A 19,937-nucleotide genomic window follows, 5' to 3' on the forward strand; every position below is an offset into this window, starting at 1 on the left:
CGGAGTTGTGATGGATCTCTGTAATGTTAAAACGATTGCAATTTTGGCAAGCTGCTCTAAACTGCAGTTTCTAGAGACTACAAAGCACATTTGCCAATAACAATACAGGGAGTCCTCGACTTACAACAGTTCATTGAGCGACCATTCAGTTACAACGGCACTGAAAAAAAGTGGCCTATGACCATTTTTACACTTACAACCATTGTAAGCATCCTCATGGTCATGTGATTGACATTCAGATGCTTGACAGCTGACTCACATTTACGACAGTTACAGTGTCCTGGAGTCATGCGATTGCCTTTTGCGACCTTCTGACAGGCAATGTCGATGGGGAAGCCAGATTCACTTAACAACGGTTTTACTCATTTAACAACTGCAGTGATTCACTTAACACATGTGGTAAGAAAAGTCATAAAACAGGGCAAAACTCACTGAACAAATTTCTCACTTAACAATATAAATTTGGGGGTCAGTTGTGGTCGTAAGTTGAGGACTACCTGTACACAGAACAATGAACCACTGGAACAGCTTGCCCCCAGAAGTTGTGGGTGCTCCAACACTGGGAAGTTTTTAAGAAAAGACTGGACAGCCATTTGTCTGAAATGGTATAGGGCCGTGGTGGTGAACCTATGGCATGCGTGCCACAGGTGGCACGCAGAGCCCTCTCTGTGGGCACATGCTCCATCACTCCAGTCCTAGACCTTCAGCTGGGTTTTATAAAACCTTTTTGCTTTTGGCCTTTGCCGCCGTGTGCAAAAAAAAATATCAATTTCAACTTCTCGCCGGAAAAAAAAAAAGATCTTGCAAAGTCGGAATTGATTGATTGAACTTTTTAGTCCCACCGCAGCCACGTCCAGCCAAAGGGCCACGCCTACTCGGCACCCGACGATACATAAGTGGGTTTTGGGTTGCAGTTTGGGCAAAGGTTCGCCATCACTGCTATAGGGTCTCCTGCTTGAGGAAGGGGTTGGACTGCTTTAGTGGAAGTTTAGTGGACTAGATGGCTTCTAGGAAGGAAAATTTGTACTTTTGGGCTTGGAAGATTCTATTAATGTAGCCAGACTCACAGGAGGGGGAGTGAGGTTCACTGACCCACCGTGGTTTCCCAAGCAATAGTTGTTTTTTGTGCTACCTTGATAGTATCTGGAATATGTAGTAACCCTAATCAAGGAACCAAAAGGTGTCATTTAAGAGAGAGACTCTGTTAAATAAGAGGGATTATAATAGGAGGGACACGGTGGCTCAGTGGATTAGGACGCTGAGCTTGTCGATCAGAAGGTCGGCAGTTTGGCGGGTTGAATCCCGAGTGCCGCGTAACAGAGTAAGTGCCTGTTACTCGTCCCAGCTTCTGCCAACCTAGCAGTTCGAAAGCACGTACAAGTGCAAGTAGAAAAATAGGGACCACTACAGTGGTAAGGTAACAGCGTTCCGTGCGCCTTTGGCATCTAGTCATGCCGGCCACATGACCATGAAGACATCCTCGGACAAGCGCTGGCTCTTTGGCTTTGAAACGGAGATGGCACCGGCCCCTATAGTCGGAAATGACTAGCACGCATGTGCGGGGGAACCTTTACCTTTACCCTATAGTAGGAGAATCATGTTAGCCTTTGGTGACAGGAAAGAAAAAGTCTGGTGCCAATTTTACCAACTTTCTATTAAAAGGCAGGCACTCTTGAAAGCTTCTGCCTTTTAATAAAATGTGTTAGTCGTGAAAAATACTACTAGATGCCTAAGGAAGACATTTGTGACGAAACTATAGTTTCAGGACCCTGGATAGCTCCCGAAGAAAGTTCTGATTAGGGTTGAAATGCCGGCTGAGCTTGAGAAAGCTGACCTTCTATTTATCTCTTTGTTAAATCTTTGCCTGTTCTTGGGCAGAAATTCGGTAGACCATGATCTGTCCCCTGAGGAGCCGTCATTCCTGGCCCAAATGATACAACAAGCTTCATTGGTAAGTGGAAATTTGAACCTGGGACTACAGAAGCTTCATGAGAACTTTGCATAAAAGGTGGTGGACAGAAAATGGATTGGTGGGAAGCTGACCATCTTGGATCCAAGAAGCCCAGATTGGTGATCTTGTGGGTGAAATCCAGTCCTTTCTCTTCATTTTCCAGTTACGCTGACCAACGTCTCATCTCCAATATGTCAGTGTTGACATCAAGATGTCAGGATCCCAATGAAACCATCAATAAAGACGGTGAAGACCCATTTGGCGTGCGTTGTGCTCCCATTGCCCTTCCATTTTGCCAAATGTTTCTCTTGATTCCAGGAGGAGAAGCAAGGAGAAGCAAGGTCGCGTGAAGTGTTAACACCACTTTACAATAGCTTGGTAAGACCACACTTGGAATACTGCACCCAGTTTTGGTCACCACGATGTAAAAAAGATGTTGAGACTCTAGAAAGAGTGCAGAGAAGAGCAACAAAGATGATTAGGGGACTGGAGGCTAAAACATAAAGAATGGTTGCAAGAACTGGGTACGACTAATTAAAAGGACTAGGGGGGACATGATAGTATTCCAGTATTTGAGGGGTTGCCACAGAGAAGAGGGGGGTGTCAACCTATTCTCCAAAGCACCTGAAGGCAAGACGAGAAACAATGGATGGAAACTAATCAAGGACAGAAGCAACCCAGAACTAAGGAGGTCTTTTCCTGATAGTCAGAAGAATGAAACAATGGCTTGCCTTCAGAACTTGTGAGTGTTCCATCACTGGAGGCTTGTAAGAAGAGATTGGACAGCCACTTGTCTGGAATGGTGTAGGTTAGGGTATCTTTATTTTGGCTCTTTTCATCTGGAAAGCCTGGCTGAGGTGAACCATATCCTTTAGTAAAAGGGACACGGTGACTCAGTGGGTTAGGCTGCTGAACTTGTCGATCAGAAGGTCGGCAGTTTGGCAGGTCAAATCCCGGGTGCCGCGTAACAGAGTGAGCGCCTGTTACTCGTCCCAGCTTCTGCCCACCTTGCAGTTCGAAAGCACGTAAAAATGCAAGTAGAAAAATAGGGACCACTCCGGTGGGAAGGTAAGAGCGTTCCGTGCGCCTTTAGCGTCTAGTCACGCCGGCCACATGACCACGGAGACGTCCTCGGACAAGCGCTGGCTCTTCGGCTTTGAAACGGAGATGAGCACCGGCCCCTAGAGTCGGAAACGACTAGCACGCATGTGCAGGAGAACCTTTACCTTTAAACATAACAAAAATAAAATAAGAATATGCCCACACACACACACACACACATATGTCACTCGGAGAAAAAACTAGGGGTGATATAATACCAGTAGCAGTGTTCCAAAATCTAAGGGAGTGCCATACAAAAAAAAAAAGGCATCAACCTATTCTCCAAAGCCCCTGAAGGTAAGACTAGAATTAACGGATGGAAACTGATCAAGGAGAAGACCAACCTGGAACTAATATCTATGCCTACTGGGTTTCCAAAGGGTTAAGCCTATAGAGCTGGGCTTCCTAGAAAGGAAGGGGGAGTGAATGGGGGGGGAGCAAAAGCTTCTCCTTTTTTGCTGCAAAGGAAGGGGTGTTTTCTTGTTAATTGCTTCATAGCTGCAAAAGGCCAAGAGGAACCAGAAGAAGGTACTATGAAAAAAAAAAAGCAAAAGAATCGAGGGAGGGGAGGATGGAAGGGGGGTGGTGGTGCAAAAATGGGAAGGAGTTTTCTCCAAAATTAGGGGGAAACCCACTGCGTTTAGTCGAGACAAGACTTTTTCTTCCCCAAATTATGCAGGATTTTTTTCTGCATAGATCCCAGGCAAAGGCGCTCACGATCCAACAAAAGAAGAAACCAACGGCAGGGAAGTGGTATAAGGTCTCCTGATAATAATAATAATAATAATAATAATAATAATAATAATAATAATAATAATAATAATAATAATAATAAAGTTGAAAGGGACCTTGGAGGTCATCTAGTCCAACCCCCTGCTCAGGCAGGAACCCCTCTACAACTTCGGACAAATGGCTGTCCAGTCTCTTCTTAAAAACTTCCAGTGTCGGAGCAGTCACAGCTTCTGGAGGCAAGTCGTTCCACTGGTTAATTGTTCTAGCTGTCAGGAATTTTCTCCTTAGTTCTAGGACAGGGGTAGGCAACCTCGGCTCTTTTATGACTCATGGACTTCAACTCCCAGAATTCCTGACTCAGGAATTCTGGGAGTTGAAGTCCATGAGTCATAAAAGAGCTGAGGTTGCCTACCCCTGTTCTAGGAGGTTGTTTCTCTCCTTCAATTAGTTTCCATCCGTTGCTTGAGCAGGGGGGTTGGACTAGAAGACCTCCAAGGTCCCTTCCACTAACTCTTGTTTATTTTGTTAAGCCTTGCCATCGTGTCCACGTGTCCTACCGTTTACCCATCATCCTGGGCTCGGTGGGTTTGGCACCTTAAGCACACCTTAAGCAGATGTGAGGACTTAAGTAGATGTTGAGGGGGGAGGCATTTCCAGCAGCTGTTCATCTTAGAGCTAAGACAAATTAAAAAAAATTTTTTTTTTAAACAGGGTAGTGCCGATGGGATTAGTTGATCTTTGTGGCCTGCTGCCACAAAAGTCACTTGTTTGTGAGATGGGTGGCCATATAAGTTAGATAAGTAAATGAATTTTTAAAAAATTACATTTATAAGTAGATGATAGCTCTTATTCTGGAGAGGGCTGACGGCTAGTTCTCGGCACATATCCCGGAGCCAGGCTTCTGTTACGACCCTCGGCATTCTGTCCAGGATTACTGAGATAGATCCATTGTAATCACCGTGACCTTGTGGGATCAAAGGGAAATTAAATACAGGCCGACGTGACCCATTTTGCCAAAGTAAAATGAAATGGCATTGGATGTGTTGAGGTCGACATGGGGAAACCCAACCACCCTTTTTTGCGAATAAAAAACAACAACTCTACAGATAATCCTCGAGTTACGACCACAATTGAGCCTGAAATTTATGTCGCTCAGTGAAACATTGGTTAAGTGGGTTTCACCCCATTTTACGACTTTTCTTGCCACAGCTGTTAAGCAAAGCGTTGCGTTTGTTAAGTTAGCAACCCGGTTGTTTTAAGTGAATCTGGATTTCCTCATTGACTTTAGTTGTCAAAAGGCGGCAAAAAGTGATCATGCGATCCCAGGACGCTGCGGCCGTCATAAATAGGAATCGCTTGCCAAGCATCTGAATTTAGAGCATGTGACCCATGGGGATGCTGCAATGGTGTGAAAAGCGGTCATAAGATCACTTTTTTTTCAGTGCTGTTGTAACTTGGAACGGTCGCTAAATGAAGAGTTGTAAGTCAAGGCTATTTTCTTCCATCCGATTATGGTTTGGGGCAGGGGTAGGCAACCTTGGCTCTTTTATGACTCGTGGACTTCATGGCTGGCTCAGGGATTCTGGGAGTTGAAGTCCACGAGTCATAAAAGAGCTAAGGGTTTGGGGGATCCAGATGTGGGATGATAACTGGACCATCTTTTTTCCAGCTATGTGCACTCCAAAGGGACAAGAAGAACCATCACCTCCCTTTAGCTATGGATGATGGGTCTTGAAACCCACAGAATTAACAAAAGATTTCTCTTTGCCCTACACAAAAATTGCTAGCAATGAAACCTATTGCTTGGCCTAAGTTCAATTAGCAATCTAATTAGCAAAAGGCAATTGCCAATGTCAGTGTCACTCAACCTTGGCAACTTCAAGATGTGTGGATGTCAACTCCCAGAATTCCGGATAGCCAGTCCTGCTGACTGGGGACAACTGGGAGTTAAAGTCCACCCTTCTTTTAAAGCTGCCAAGCCCAACTTACCTCACGAGGGGGGGAAAAATAGGTAAAGTCCACTAGATATAGACTGCCATCGATTCCCCAAGAAAAAGCAGATTTTTACATACAGTACTGTAACAAACTGGATAAACATCCTGCTGCAAACAACACTGCACAAATCAATATATTCTGAGTGTGGGTTAATACACTGCATGTATTTCCTAGAACAGGGGTAGACAACCTTGGCTTTTTTCCTGACTCGTGGACTTCAACTCCCAGAATTCCTGAGCCAGCACGGCTCAGCTTGGAAACCTCTTCCTTTCCCCTCAGCATGGCCGGCTCAGGAATTCTGGGAGTTGAAGTCCACAAGTCATAAAAGAGCCAAGGTTGCCTACCCCTGGCCTAGGCCGCTTTATGACTCGTGGACTTCAACTCCCAGAATTCCTGAGCCGGCCATGCTGAGGGGAAAGGGAGACGTTTCCAAGCTGAGCCATGCTGGCTCAGGAATTCTGGGAGTTGAAGTCCACGAGTCAAAAAAGAGGCAAGGTGACCTACCCCTGGCCTAGGCCGCTTTATGACTTGTGGACTTCAACTCCCAGAATTCCTGAGCCGGCCATGCTGAGGGGAAAGGGAGACGTTTCCAAGCTGAGCCATGCTGGCTCAGGAATTCTGGGAGTTGAAGTCCACAAGTCATAAAAGAGCCAAAGTTGCCTACCCCTGGCCTAGAATGTGGGATATAGGTAACTAGATACTGGCTTGCGAAATAAGCTCTAGATTAGCAACTGTAGCTTGCATGGCAGGGAATGCTGCATTTAATCTGGTAAACAACTAAGAGTAAATCGCCCAAGAGACCCCTTGTCTATCTTACTGTATAGATGATCCTCAACTTATGGCCACAACTGACATTTGTTAAGTGAGTTTTGCCCCATTTTACGACCTTTGTTGCCACGGTTGTTAAGTGAATCACTGCAGTTTTGTGGATGTTAGCAACACGGTTGTTAAGTGAAGCTGGCTTCCCCATGGACTTTGCTTGTCAGGAGGTCGCAATAGGGGATCACATGACCCTGGGATATTGCGACCGTCAGTGCTTTTTTTGTAAAAGGAAAAGGTGCCGGAACTCACACATGTCATACAACCCGCCTTGCCTACCTTACAAGGTTCCATCCAAAAAAGGTGCCGGAACTCCGTTCTGAGCGTTCTATGAGAAAAAAAGCCCTGGCGACCGTCATAAATAGGAGTTAGTTGTCAAGCATTTGAATTTGGATCATGTGACCGGGGGGGAGGGGGAGAGAATGCTGCAATGGTTGTAAGTGTGAAAAATGGTCATAGGTCACTTTTTTCAGCACTGCGGTAACTTCAAAGCTTCACTGAATTATCTATTGTAACTCAAGGAGCGCCTGTAGTCTCAGTCGCCATGGATAGATACGTGTGTGTGTGAATATATATCACAGAAGGATGCGTTTATAAAGAAAATTATTTTCTTCGTTTCACCATACATGCACTACCTGACATCCAGGATTCTGAGTCAACCCATCTGTTGGCCTCTAACTTGGCTTGGGTTTTCCTCTGCTTTCCAAACAGGAGTTCAGGAGAACGGTGTGGCTTGCGAGAACTTAATTTTGGAGATTCTTACCTTCCAAGGATGAAAATGGAAGAGAACCCCTTCCCAGTCTGGCCAAAAGAAGAAGACCCAGAAGAGGTCAGAGAAGCTCTTGGTGGCCTCCAGAAGGTCGTTGCCTTCAAACCCCAGGCAGAGAAGGAAGGAGAAGGCCCATCTCTGGAGTCAGTACGTTCTGAGCTGATTGGACACCTTCCACAAAGGACAATGTCCCATTGGACGAAAGAAGAAGCAAGAGCGGGCGTGACAGGTTGCTGGGATGCCCAATTGCAAGCGTTTCTGAAGAAGATGGAGTCCCCTTACTCCAGCCGGAGATGCGCACCCTTGGCAAAGGAGCCCACCACCCCATGGGACAACGCCAAGGCATTCTTGGATTCCTTTGAGGAAGTGGCCAAAGCTTGCCAGTGGCCCAGGGAGGAATGGGTACCCAGGCTTTTGCCAGCGCTCAGTGGAAAGACCCAACATGTCTTTGACAGAATGGTGGCCAAGGATAGGCTGGATTACGGGAAAGTGAAAGCGGCCATCTTGCAAGGGGATGCTCTGAAGAGGGAAAAGCATCGCCAGCACTTCCGGCGTTTCTGCTACCAAGAAACTGAGGGACCTACTGCAGCGTACAATCAGCTCCAAGACCTTTGTCACGGGTGGCTGAAAGTGGAAAGACACTCCAAGGAGCAGATCCTGGAGCTGTTGATCCTGGAGCAATTCCTAGCCATCTTGCCTCCGGAGATCCAGCGTTGGGTCTGGGAAGGCAAGCCGGAGACTTGTTCCCAAGCAGTGGGCCTGGCTGAAGAGTTCCTTCAGTGGCAACAAGAGGCTAAGGACCGCGATGGAAAGAAGGTGAGAAGGTGGGACTTTGGTTTAGAAGGTGGTAGAAGTTCTCCAAGGGACGCGGTGGCTCAGTGGGTTAGGACGCTGAGCCTGTCGATCAGAAGGTCGGCAGTTTGGTGGGTCGAATCCCGAGTGCCGCGTAACAGAGTGAGCGCCTGTTAGTCGTCCCAGCTTCTGCCAACCTAGCAGTTCGAAAGCACGTAAAAATGCAAGTAGAAAAATAGGGACCACTCCGGTGGGAAGGTAACAGTGTTCCGTGCGCCTTTGGCGTCTAGTCATGCCAGCCACTTGACCATGGAGACGTCCTCGGACAAGCGCTGGCTCTTCGGCTTTGAAATGGAGATGAGCACCGACCCCTAGAGTCGGAAACGACTAGCACGCATGTGCGGGGGAAGCTTTACCTTTACCTAGAAGTCTCCACCTTGGCCAAGAAGCTGAGAGATAATTGTTGAAAGATATCTCCCTTGTCTTGAGCTTTCTGCCTTAATTAGAGCTTGGGATGTAGAGTTGTAGTAATGAAGTTGGTGCAGGCTAAGTCAAAAGAGGCAAGTCAAAGGGGATGAGAAGTTGAGCAGAGAAAAGGTTATACTAATGATAACCAGACGTCAAATAAAGGCTGTTGTAGCTGCTTCTACTTCGCCAGGCATTCTGGAGAACCAGCCCAGCCTTGATCCAGCATCTGTTGAGTTCCTCCTACTCCAACGTCACTCCTGTGTTTGTTTTCTCCTTGGCTTTGGCTTCAACTGGCTAATGTATTGGAATGGCCAGTTGCCAAATGCCCTCTCTCAGCATTCCCCTTTGGGCTGTTTTCCAGATGTTTGGGACTAGAAGCCCCATCAGTCCCAGAGCAGCCAAGGTTAATTGGGGTTGTGATTCAAAGTATCTGTGAGACACCACTCAAGACGTCTCCATGCTGTTCATTCCAAGTAAACGTGTTCTCCAAATGGAACCAAAAACAGCAGCAACCTTACATGAAAGAAACATTTTATAGGCTTCAGAAGAATCCAAGATTCCCAGTGAGAGAGAAAGGAAGATATACAGTAGATAGATAGTTAGATTGATGATAGATGGATGATAGATAGATGTATGATAGATGATAGATATGGGTGGATAGATGATAGATGGATAGATATGGATGGATGATAGATGATAGATAGATAGATAGATAGATAGATAGATAGATAGATAGATAGATAGATAGATAGATAGATAGATAGATAGGATTAGTAGGGATAGACATAGATTTAGTAGAGATGGATGGACAGACAGACAGATAGATAGATAGATTACTAGGTAGAGATAAGAGACTAGTAGAGATAGATAGATAGATAGATAGATAGATAGATAGATAGATAGATAGATAGACAGACAGACAGAGATTAGTAGGTAGAGATAAGATAAATAGATAGATAGATAGATAGATAGATAGATAGATAGATAGATAGATAGATAGATAGATAGATAGATAGATAGATAGATAGATAGATGATAGGATTAGTAGGGATAGATTTAGTAGAGATGGATGGATAGATGATAGATAGATTAGTAGGTAGAGATAAGATATAGTAGGGATAGATAGATAGATAGATAGATAGAGAGAGAGAGATAGGATTAGTAGAGATAGACAGACAGATTTAGTAGACGTATGGATAGATAGATAGATTAGTAGGTAGAGATTAGATAGATAGATAGATAGATAGATAGATAGATAGATAGATAGATAGATAGACAGACAGACAGACAGACAGACAGACAGAGACAGACAGAGATTAGTAGGTAGAGATGAGATAGATAGATAGATAGATAGATAGATAGATAGATAGATAGATAGATAGATAGATGATAGTAGGATTAGTAGGGATAGATTTAGTAGAGATGGATGGATAGATGATAGATTAGTAGGTAGAGATAAGATATAGTAGGGATAGATAGATAGATAGATGATAGATAGATAGATAGATAGATAGATAGATAGATAGACAGACAGACAGACAGATAGGATTAGTAGAGATAGACAGACAGATAGATTTAGTAGACATGTATGGATAGATAGATAGATAGATAGATAGATAGATAGATAGATAGATAGATAGATAGATAGATTAGTAGGTAGAGATTAGATAGATTGATTGATAGATAGATAGATAGATTGATTGATAGATTGATAGAGATAAATGATAGATAGATAGAGATAGAGATAGAGATAGCTGATAGATAGGATTAGTAGGGATAGATAGATTTAGTAGAGATGGATGGATAGATAGATAGATTAGTAGGTAGAGATAAGATAGACTAGTAGGGATAGATAGATAGATAGATAGATAGATAGATAGATAGATAGATAGATAGATAGATAGATAGATAGATAGATAGATAGATTAGTAGGTAGAGATTAGATAGATTGATTGATAGATAGATAGATAGATTGATTGATAGATTGATAGAGATAAATGATAGATAGATAGAGATAGAGATAGAGATAGCTGATAGATAGGATTAGTAGGGATAGATAGATTTAGTAGAGATGGATGGATAGATAGATAGATTAGTAGGTAGAGATAAGATAGACTAGTAGGGATAGATAGATAGATAGATAGATAGATAGATAGATAGATAGATAGATAGATAGATAGATAGATAGATAGATAGATAGGATTAATAGGGATAGATAGATTTAGTAAACATGTATGGATAGACAGACAGATAGATACATAGATTAGTAGGTAGAGATAAGATAGATAGATAGATAGATAGATAGATAGATAGATAGATAGATAGATAGATAGATAGATAGATAGATATGGAGAGAGAGAGAGAGACAAATAGACAAATAGAGATAGATAGATGAGAGCGAGAGATGAAAAGGGAACTCAGTGGGAGACAAATCCAATGCCGTCTGGGAATAAATATCTACAGCCTGGGTTAGAGCACTATCCATGTGGCAAAGGACACAGCCATCACCTCCCAGCCCGGTTGTCCTATCCTAAAGCTGTTCCTCTCTGCCGATTCCAGGTCAACATCAAAGAGGACTCTGCGCATTCCTCCGGGACCAGCCAGGATCCCACTGAGACGGAGCAGAGGCAGCTGCATGCCGAAACTAAGCGGGAAGATGGTGAGGGAGACGCCAGGTCCTTTGATCAGAAGGGGGGCCTCTGTTAGCTTCCGTGAGACCCCTGGCTGGGCTAACCTCGGTTGCCAGCCATCGACTCTGTCTGATAGAACGTCAGAATCTTTTGTCCTGTGGCCGGAAGGGCGGACGTTCAGTGGTGTACAGGTAGTCCTCGACTTACAACAGCTCATATAGTGATGGTTCGGAGTTACAACGGCCCTGCAAAAGGTGACTTATGAGCATTTTTCGTACTTATGAACGCGGCAGCCTCCCCAGGGTCACCTGATCAAGATTTGGACGCTTGGCAATTGTTTTCATCTTTATGACAGTCGCGGCGTCCCGGGGGTCCCGTGATCCCCTTTTGCGGCCTTCTGAGAAGCAAAGTCAATGGGGGAAGCCATATTCGCTTAACGACCGTGTCACTAACTTACCAGCAGCGATTCGCTTTTACTGTGGCAAGAAAGGTCATAAAATAGGGCAAAACTCACTTAACCACTGTCTCGCTTAGCAGTAGGAATGTCAGGTTCAATCGTGGTCGTAACTCAAGGACTACCTGTATGAATTTGGGGGGGGGAAGGAGCAGGGGGCAGGCTGCTGGTCTAAAGGGCAGAACGTCCCATCCACTGGAAAAGCATCTCCTCAGAGGCCCTCTGATCTGCCTTGAGCTAGGCTGAGGGTTCAAATCTGAGTTTAAACCTGAAGGTTAATAATAATAATAATAATAATAATAATAATAATAATAATAATAATAATAATAATAATAATAATAATGATGATGATAATGATGATGATAATAATAATAATGTCATCGGGGCACTGGGAACTATGTCCAAAAACTTTGCAAAATACATCAAGAAATTGTAGCTTCGTGCAATAACTCCAGCAAAGCTACAAAAAACTGCGCTACTCGGAACATCTTACATTTTAAGGAGATAGCTGGTTGATACCTAGAATGCTGGCAGCAACCCGTGTCAACCATTAGTGCCAGTCAATTTGAGTGTTCAGTTGGCTGAGTTTCGTGCTTTATAAATAAAAGCTTTATAATAATAATAAAAGGGACCTTAGAGGTCATCTAGTCCAACCCCCTGCTCAGGCAGGAAACCCTATACCAGTGATGGCGAACCTTTTAGAGACCGTGTGCCCAAACTGCAACCCAAAACCCACTTATCTATCGTCGGGTGGCGGGTGGGCATGGCCCACTGGGTGGGTGTGGCCAATCAGGCGGGCATGGCTGCGGTGGTAACGGCAGACTGGGTGGGACTAAAAAGTTCAATCAATCAATTCCAACTTTGCTAAATTGAATTTTTTTTTTTTTTTGCACATGGCGGTGGAGGCCTAAAGCGAAAAGGTTTTAGAAAACCCAGCTGAAGGCCTAGGACTGAGACGACGGCGCGCGGGCCCACAGAGAGGGCTCTGCATGCCACCTGTGGCACGCGTGCCATAGGTTCGCCACCTGGGAGCTAGATATACCATTTCAGACAAATGGCTGTCCAGTCTCTTCTTTAAAAGTTCCAGTGTTGGAGCATTCACAACTTCTGGAGGCAGGCTGTTCCACTGATTAATTGTTCTCAATGTCAGGAAGTTTCTCCTCAGTTCTAGGTTGCTTCTCTCCTTGGTTAGTTTCCATCCGTTGCTTCTTGTCCTGCCTTCGGGCGCTTTGGAGAATAGCTTGACTCCCTTTGTAGATGACCTTATGTAATTGTCACTAAAACAAGCAAGGGTGGGTCCTTCCTCTGAGGCACAGCTTTTTCCGCTATTTTAATCTCTTTCTTTATTGCAGGGGGGGAAATGAAGAGTGAAGATGATCGGGATCCCAGTGCGATCCCTTCAGAAACCAGCCCTATCGAAGTACTCAGAGAAAACCTATGGAAGCCGGGTGAATTGTGCAGATCTGAGGAGAAAAGGAGTGAGGTCACCATTTCCTGCCAGGATGAAGATGTCCCTGAAGTCATCATTCCGGGACAAGCAACGGAAGAGAGGAAGAAACGGTGTCCGGGAGCCCCCTGGAGAAGCCACCTCGGGGAGAAACCCAACAGGAGCCCAACTTTAGAGAAGAGTTTTCATCGGAGTAGAAACCTTGCCGAGTATCGGCTCCTCGACTCCGGCACGAAGCCCTACAAGTGCTTAGAATGTGGGAAAGGTTTTGGCCAAAGCACCCAGCTGACCTCCCATCAGAGGGTCCACACGGGGGAGAGACCCTACAGCTGCCCCAGCTGTGGCAAGACCTTCAACCAGAGCACCAGCCTGATTCAACATCGGAGGATCCACACTGGGGAGAAACCCTATCAATGCTCCGAGTGTGGGAAGAGCTTCCGCCACAGCACCAGCCTGACCTCGCACCAGAGGACCCACACGGGGGAGAAGCCGTACAAATGCTCGGATTGCGGGAAGGGCTTTTGCAACCAGTCGGGCCTCATCAACCACAAGACCATTCACACAGGGGAGAGGCCGTACAAATGCTTGGAGTGCGGGAAAAGGTTCAGCCAGAGCACTCACCTTACCTCGCATCAACGAATCCACACCGGCGAGAGACCGTATAAATGCTCGGACTGTGGCAAAACCTTTTGCGATCAGTCAGGGCTTGTTAAACACCGGAGGATTCACACGGGGCAGAAGCCCTATAAATGCCTGGCGTGTGGGAAGACCTTTAGCCAAAGCACCAATCTTATTAGACATCAGAGAATCCACACAGGAGAGGAAGCCGACAAATTAACCTCTCTTTGTGAGGCCACAGTTGCGTTCCAGTTTCAAATGCCGGCCATTTCTAAGGCTTAGTCCAGGTGGCCCTTGACGTACGACCACAACTGAGTCCAGAATTTACATCGCTAAGTGAGTTTTGGCCCATTTTTTTTGGCAGGTAGTCCTCGACTTACAACTATTTGTTTAGCGACCATTCAAAATTACAACGCTGCTGAAAAAAATTGAGAGACTATGGAGATTCCCAATCATCCGGGTCACGGTTGTCCCAAAGGTGCTTTTTCAGGAGGAAATTGGACTTTCTTGTGTTTTCTTTCAAGACATTTCGCTTCTCATCCAAGAAGCTTCTTCAGCTCTGACTGGATGGTGGGGAACGGAAGGATTTCTACCCCTTGCAGACAGCTGGTCGTTTGCATCCAAGATGGCGGCGCCTTGCTTGGCTGCGGCTGCTTCAGCTCTCAAAAGTGTGGGGGTTAGGGAGGGGAAAGAAATATGTTGTATATAGTATGTTTTAGGTGTGTGTCATGTATGTGTTTCACTTTGAGAGCAGGCAACTGAATTTCATTTTGGATGTGTGCTGTTGTGCCCACAGTAAAAAATGACAATAAAAATTATTTCATCTCATCATCTCATCTTATCATCCGAGAAGCTTCTTCAGCTCTGACTGGATCGTGGGGATTGGAAGGATTTATACTCCTTGCAGATAGCTGGTCATTTGTCGTCTTTTAGAGAGTCGTTGTAGCTACCTGGAGGTTTACCTGTGTCCTCAGGGTCACCTGAGAGATGCAAATGGGTGTGGAGCCTTCTTGGAACCGTTGAAAGGACTGTGTTGTAGACTGGAGATAGATGAGGTGGTATCCCTCCCCCTCTGTTGAGAGAGGGAGCTGTTCAGTTTTGACATAGACGGCCTCTTTGACCCCTCTTTCAAACCAGCGGTCCTCTCTGTTCAAAATGTCCAAAGCTTCTTGGATGAGAAGCGAAATGTCTTCAAAGAAAAATAAGAAAGTCCAGCTGCCTCATGAAAAAAGTACCTTTGGGACAACTGTAACGTGGATGAGTGAGAATCTCCGTAGACATTTAAATGAATGGTTGTAAATTGAGGACAACCCGTGCTGGAAGACACTCATTACATCTCCCTTTGCTTTCTCTTCTTTAGCACATTTCTCTCAACGGTTCTTCGGAGTAGATTTCCCCTATCTTTCCAGCTTTATCGACTGGCGGGGGGTGGTGGTGGTGGCAGGTAGGAGATGGTTGTGCGTAAGCATCCAGGCAAGCGTGCACACACGCAGCTCCATTTGCGCGAGCAGCAAGCAACCGCACCCGTCCCTCATACAAATGGAGCACATGCACTTGCATGCTGCTTGGGCAAGTGAGGATTCGTGCACTTGTGACTTCCACGGCCTGGTTCCAAACTGCTCAAGTCCCGGTAGTGAGCCTCGGCCCTGGGGTTGGGGACCTGTGCTTCAGAGGACTTGGTTTTCCCACCATTCACAATCCCCTTTGTGGCTCTCCTCCCATCTTTCCAGGATCTTTCCCTCCCCCTTGTTGTGATTCCATGCCAGCCTGTAATCCCGGTAATTGAGTCTGGGGAATCCGAGGAGAAGGAGGAGGGGCCTAGAGCGCCATCAGAGTCGGAGGAAGGCTCTAATGAGCTGCAGGACTTACAAGCTAATGAAGAGGCTGGTCCTTCCACTCCTGATCAAGCTGAGAGCCAGCTGTGCTGGGAAGCTGAGTCGGATTCTTAGGAAGCACAGCTGGAAGACCTCAGAGACGCACATAAATGTAGACAGGTCACATGAGTAGGACAGAGGGAGGTAATGGGGAGACTCCAGGAGAGGAGAAAGCAGTGAGAAGTCATGCCTTGGGGGGCTGCGTAACAAAAAGGGAATGTGTGGGCAGGGCTGGTTGCTGGAGGCAAACATTTGCAAAGAACTTCAGTGTCAAGAGATCATGGTCTGTTTATTTTGCCTGTGAGTTATTTCCTGTTTGACTCAAGGTCAAGATCTCCGTTCGAAAAGTGTTCTGTTTCTTTTGTTTTCTGGGACAATTATCAGGTCTGTAACTCAAATAAAAAGGGTTTATTTTTCCCGTCTACTGTTAAAAGAGGGGTTGTCTTTGTGAAGTAACAAGGACGTACATAGGTGGAGACAGAACACCCCTTGTATTATAATGATCACAATTGGCACGTCCTTCCAAATAAGTTTTGAGTAATGTGGTATAAAATAGACTGATCAGTTCTCACAATCTCAACACCTTCTTTATGACCAGTCTCATTAAATATGATGGTACTTTTTTTAAAAAAAAATCTTCTGACCAGGATGTGCGGTTGCAACTGATTTTTTTGTGCAGACAAGAACACACACCAGAGCAAGAGTAACAAGAATTTTAATCTAAAAATGAAACGACACAACCAGTCATCTTCACGGTATTTGTCTTTCTGTCTGTCTCTCCGTCACACTTGTGCTTGGCGGCCATTTTCCTTAGTGACCATTTCGCTTCCAATTTAAGAAACGGATTATGGTTGCTAAATGAGGAGAGGGTGTGTTTACCTCTTTTGACATAGCCCAAGATTGCATTGGCTATCTTGTCAACTGCAACACGCTGTTGGCTGACACTTCATTTACATCTTGGTAACCTTAAATATTTATTTATTTACGTTTATTGGCTGCCAGCGTACCAAATTAAAAGAATAATTAAAAACCTTAAAGATTAAAAAAAATTACAAACTGGGGAATTCTGGGAATTGAAGTCTATAACGTAGATAGAGTCTCAAGGAAGTCAATCCTTCACTTCTCTGGCCCTAGATGATAAATCTATTCATACAACTTCTCTACTGCACGTGAAAATTTTATTAATTACATTTATATGGCTGCCCATCTCACAACGAGCATCTTTGGGTGCCGTACAGCAATTATTAAAAACAACATATAGAAATAATAGTTATAAAAATATAAAAAGTCATTATTGAAAATTAAAAAAAACACAAAAAACAGCTTTAGGGCCTGTAATCCGAGTTCCCCCCAAACCCTCCTTCCAATAGCCCTCTCCACTCACTCCCATCTCTGAGACAAACCGAGAGGTGGTGCTCAGTGTTGCCAGGTGTTGATTGATAATTCTAATAGCCAATCATTGCATGTCCTTGTCCCAGAATGTACCTTCTTTGCTCCATGATGGGGGGAGGAGAAGGTCAAGTGTTGTGACCCCGCCCCCAGAGGGTGCTTTATCTTTGCATGCTGACTCGGAGGAGGATATGGAGGAGGAGGAAGCTGATACGAACAACGTGCCAGAGGGGCCGACTCCCCTGGTGAGTCAGCAAGAACTGACTGTGGCTGACGTGCCTATGGACCCCAGCCAAACAGAGGAGGAAACAACAGCAAGCAGAGGCCGGCAGCAGCGAGGGGGAGCCCCTATTAGATGCAAGAGAAAGACGTAGGATACGTCGGCAACAGAAGCAGCAACTATTGCAATGCCCCAAGAGGCGTGGCCAGGAGATGTAGGGCCACACCCTACAGAGTATAAAAGGGGTGTGGCTGTGCAGGAAAGGCGTGGTGAACAATTTGTTGGCGTTTTGAGATTTGTAACGTGTCTGCCTACATCTGGGCTTTGAAGCTGCTGGCCATCTGCCAAGGACCTTGGAACATCGCCCGGTAATTACAAAAGTGCTGTCTGATATAAACCTTGGGAGAGAGTTGTCTGTTAGAAGACCAGCTTTCGTTTGTTCGGCCTACGTTTGGCTTCTGCTGGACTTTTGAGCCTCTTTACGGCTACTCATTGGGAGGGGACAGAACATCAGGGTACAAAGTGCCAACTCTGTAATAAGGGGGGGGGGAAGAATCTTTTTTCCCTGAAATTTGGGACAGCCACCCATCAAGCGGTATAAAGATCTAGATCTCTTTATCTGTGCGACCCAACTCGAAGCAGATTGGCCAATCCATAGGAGGGCTGTGAGAACGCAAACAAATTGTGCCCGACGTCTTCCTGGGGAGAATTTGATTAGGCATCTGCGTGGAGACAAGCAGATTTGCCATTGCAAGAGAGAGGGGGAAAAAATCCAGAAATGTCTCTCCTCAGGTACAGGTGGTCCTCGGCTTACGACCGTAATTGAGCCCAAAATGTCTGTCACGAAGCAAGACTGCCGTTTAATGTTATGCACCCCAATGTGGTCATGGAGAGAGAGAAAGACAGGTACGGCCTTTGGAACTCCAGAACCAGGTCCTGACAGTTAAAACAATTAATCAGTGGAACAGCTTGCCTCCAGAAGTTGTGGGTACTCCACCACTGGAGGCTTTTAAGAAAAAATGTGGACAACCGTTTGAATGGTTTCTTGCTGGAGCAGGAGGTCGGATTACCTCAGAGTTTCCCTCCCAACTCTGTTATTCTGTCAGGTTACTTAGTTTGGGTCATGAAACGCCTGCAGGAATACGTAAAAGCTCAGAGCGCACCAAGGACCCCTCATTTCAACCCTGAGCTACAATTATTCTCCTTTATTGGAGAATAAATGCTGGTTTGGGGCAAAAACATCATAAAATGTGCCGCAAACAGCCATGAACGCAGGCCGGCTGCTGAGGATTTGAAATGGGGCCACTGGACCATGGGGGGTACAGCTGTCAGAACTCCAGAACCGGATCCTAAGCACCTGTGGAAAAGGTAAATCGTAACTCCAAATGAGAGGTGAAGAAGCTTCTTGGATGAGAAGTGAAACGTCTTCAAAGAAAATCGAAAAAAATCCACCTGCCTCTTGAAAAAGCACCTTTGGGATAATTTTGAATGGTCGCCAAATGATTGTTTCGTTAAAGGACCTGTAGTTTGGGAGTGGTGGTGAGTGAACAGGCGGCCCGTTGCCCTGGCAACCATTTTGTGTGACCCCACACCCCATCCCACCCCATATCCCAAAGCATTTGTCCCAAAGACACCGGAGGCCCTGCCGTAAACGACAGAGAATTGAGAAAAGCAGCTACGACTTGTATTGTTTTAATAAAAAGATACTACTTTGAAAATATTTCTCCACTGAGTGACAGCACAGCAGTCCTCGACTTTACAGCCACAATGGAGCTCAACGTTTCTGTTCAGAAGCCATTTGTTAAGTGAGTTTAGCCGCGTTTTACGACGGTCGTTAAGTGAATCACTGCAGCTCTTAAGCTAGTAACACGACTGTTAAGCGAATCAGGCTTCCCCACTGACTTTGCCTGGCAGAAGGTCGCAAAGAGGGGAATCCCAGGACCCCGGGACACTGCGACCGTCATAAATATAGGTCAATTTGCTTAGCGTCCAAATTTTGATCATGTGACCGTGGAGAGGCTACGGCGGTCGTTATAGTGTGAAAAAGGGTCCCAATTCATTTCTTTCAGTGCCATTGTAACTTTGAACAGTCAGCAAAAGAAATGTTGTGAGTCGGGGACTATCTATATCCACTGATTGCCGGAGCTAATATTTAGACTCTTCAAACAGCCAGCCGGGTGTGGGTGACTTCCGGCCTTGGGAACAAGGTGCAATGGAGGATGGGAAGCGGAAGCACTTCCTTCTGGGCTGAAACCTGAGAACGATAGGTAACCACGATAGCTATCAAGAGCCGTGGTGGCGCAGTGGTTAGAAGGCAGTACTGCGGGCTACTTCTGGCTGACTGCTGGCTGCCGGCAGCTCAATTCTTACCCTCATCATTGTGCCGTGGTGGCCCAAGGGTTAGAATGCAGTATTGCAGGCCAACTCTGCCGATTGCCAGCAGTTCGATTCTCACCGGCTCAAGGTTGACTCAGCCTTCCAGCCTTCCGAGGTCGGTAAAATGAGGACCCAGATTGGTGGGGGGCAATATGGTGACTCTGTAAGAGGGCTGAAGTGTTATTGCAATTGCTATTCCCCTAAAGCAGCACCTTGCAGCTCCCCAGTGCACAACTCTCTGAAAGAGACAAAAGAGTTCAAATCTTTTGACACACACGCACACACACACACACCCAACTGCG

The 19,937-nt window shown here is 45.6% G+C and overlaps 1 protein-coding gene across 2 annotated transcripts; it reads left to right on the forward strand.

Annotated features, from left to right (window-relative positions):
• The first annotated feature begins 3,531 nt into the window (after positions 1 to 3,531).
• On the forward strand, positions 3,532 to 14,612 carry LOC310636497 (uncharacterized protein). 2 transcript variants are annotated; one of them, XM_083356407.1, is made up of 4 exons: positions 3,532 to 3,580; positions 7,310 to 8,183; positions 11,187 to 11,286; positions 13,064 to 14,612. In XM_083356407.1, the coding sequence occupies exons 2-4, from the start codon at positions 7,371 to 7,373 to the stop codon at positions 14,056 to 14,058; spliced, it is 1,908 nt and encodes a 635-aa protein (XP_083212533.1). In that variant the 5' UTR covers positions 3,532 to 3,580; positions 7,310 to 7,370; the 3' UTR covers positions 14,059 to 14,612. The 2 variants fall into 2 exon arrangements, with proteins under 2 accessions (XP_083212533.1, XP_083212532.1); XM_083356406.1 differs by lacking the exon at positions 3,532 to 3,580 and having other exon boundaries at positions 7,090 to 8,183.
• Positions 14,613 to 19,937: the final 5,325 nt, after the last annotated feature.

This window comes from Vipera ursinii, assembly GCF_947247035.1.
Source record: "Vipera ursinii genome assembly, chromosome: 2".
NCBI classification, from domain to species: domain Eukaryota; kingdom Metazoa; phylum Chordata; class Lepidosauria; order Squamata; family Viperidae; genus Vipera; species Vipera ursinii.

Bases quoted from the DNA above. Each gene is read 5' to 3' on its own strand.
- LOC310636497 (XM_083356407.1), top strand. From the start codon at position 7,371: ATGAAAATGGAAGAGAACCCCTTCCCAGTCTGGCCAAAAGAAGAAGAC. The intron at 8,184-11,186 runs GTGAGAAGGTGG...TGCCGATTCCAG, and splicing joins AGGACCGCGATGGAAAGAAG to GTCAACATCAAAGAGGACTC. The intron at 11,287-13,063 runs GTGAGGGAGACG...TCTTTATTGCAG, and splicing joins CGAAACTAAGCGGGAAGATG to GGGGGGAAATGAAGAGTGAA.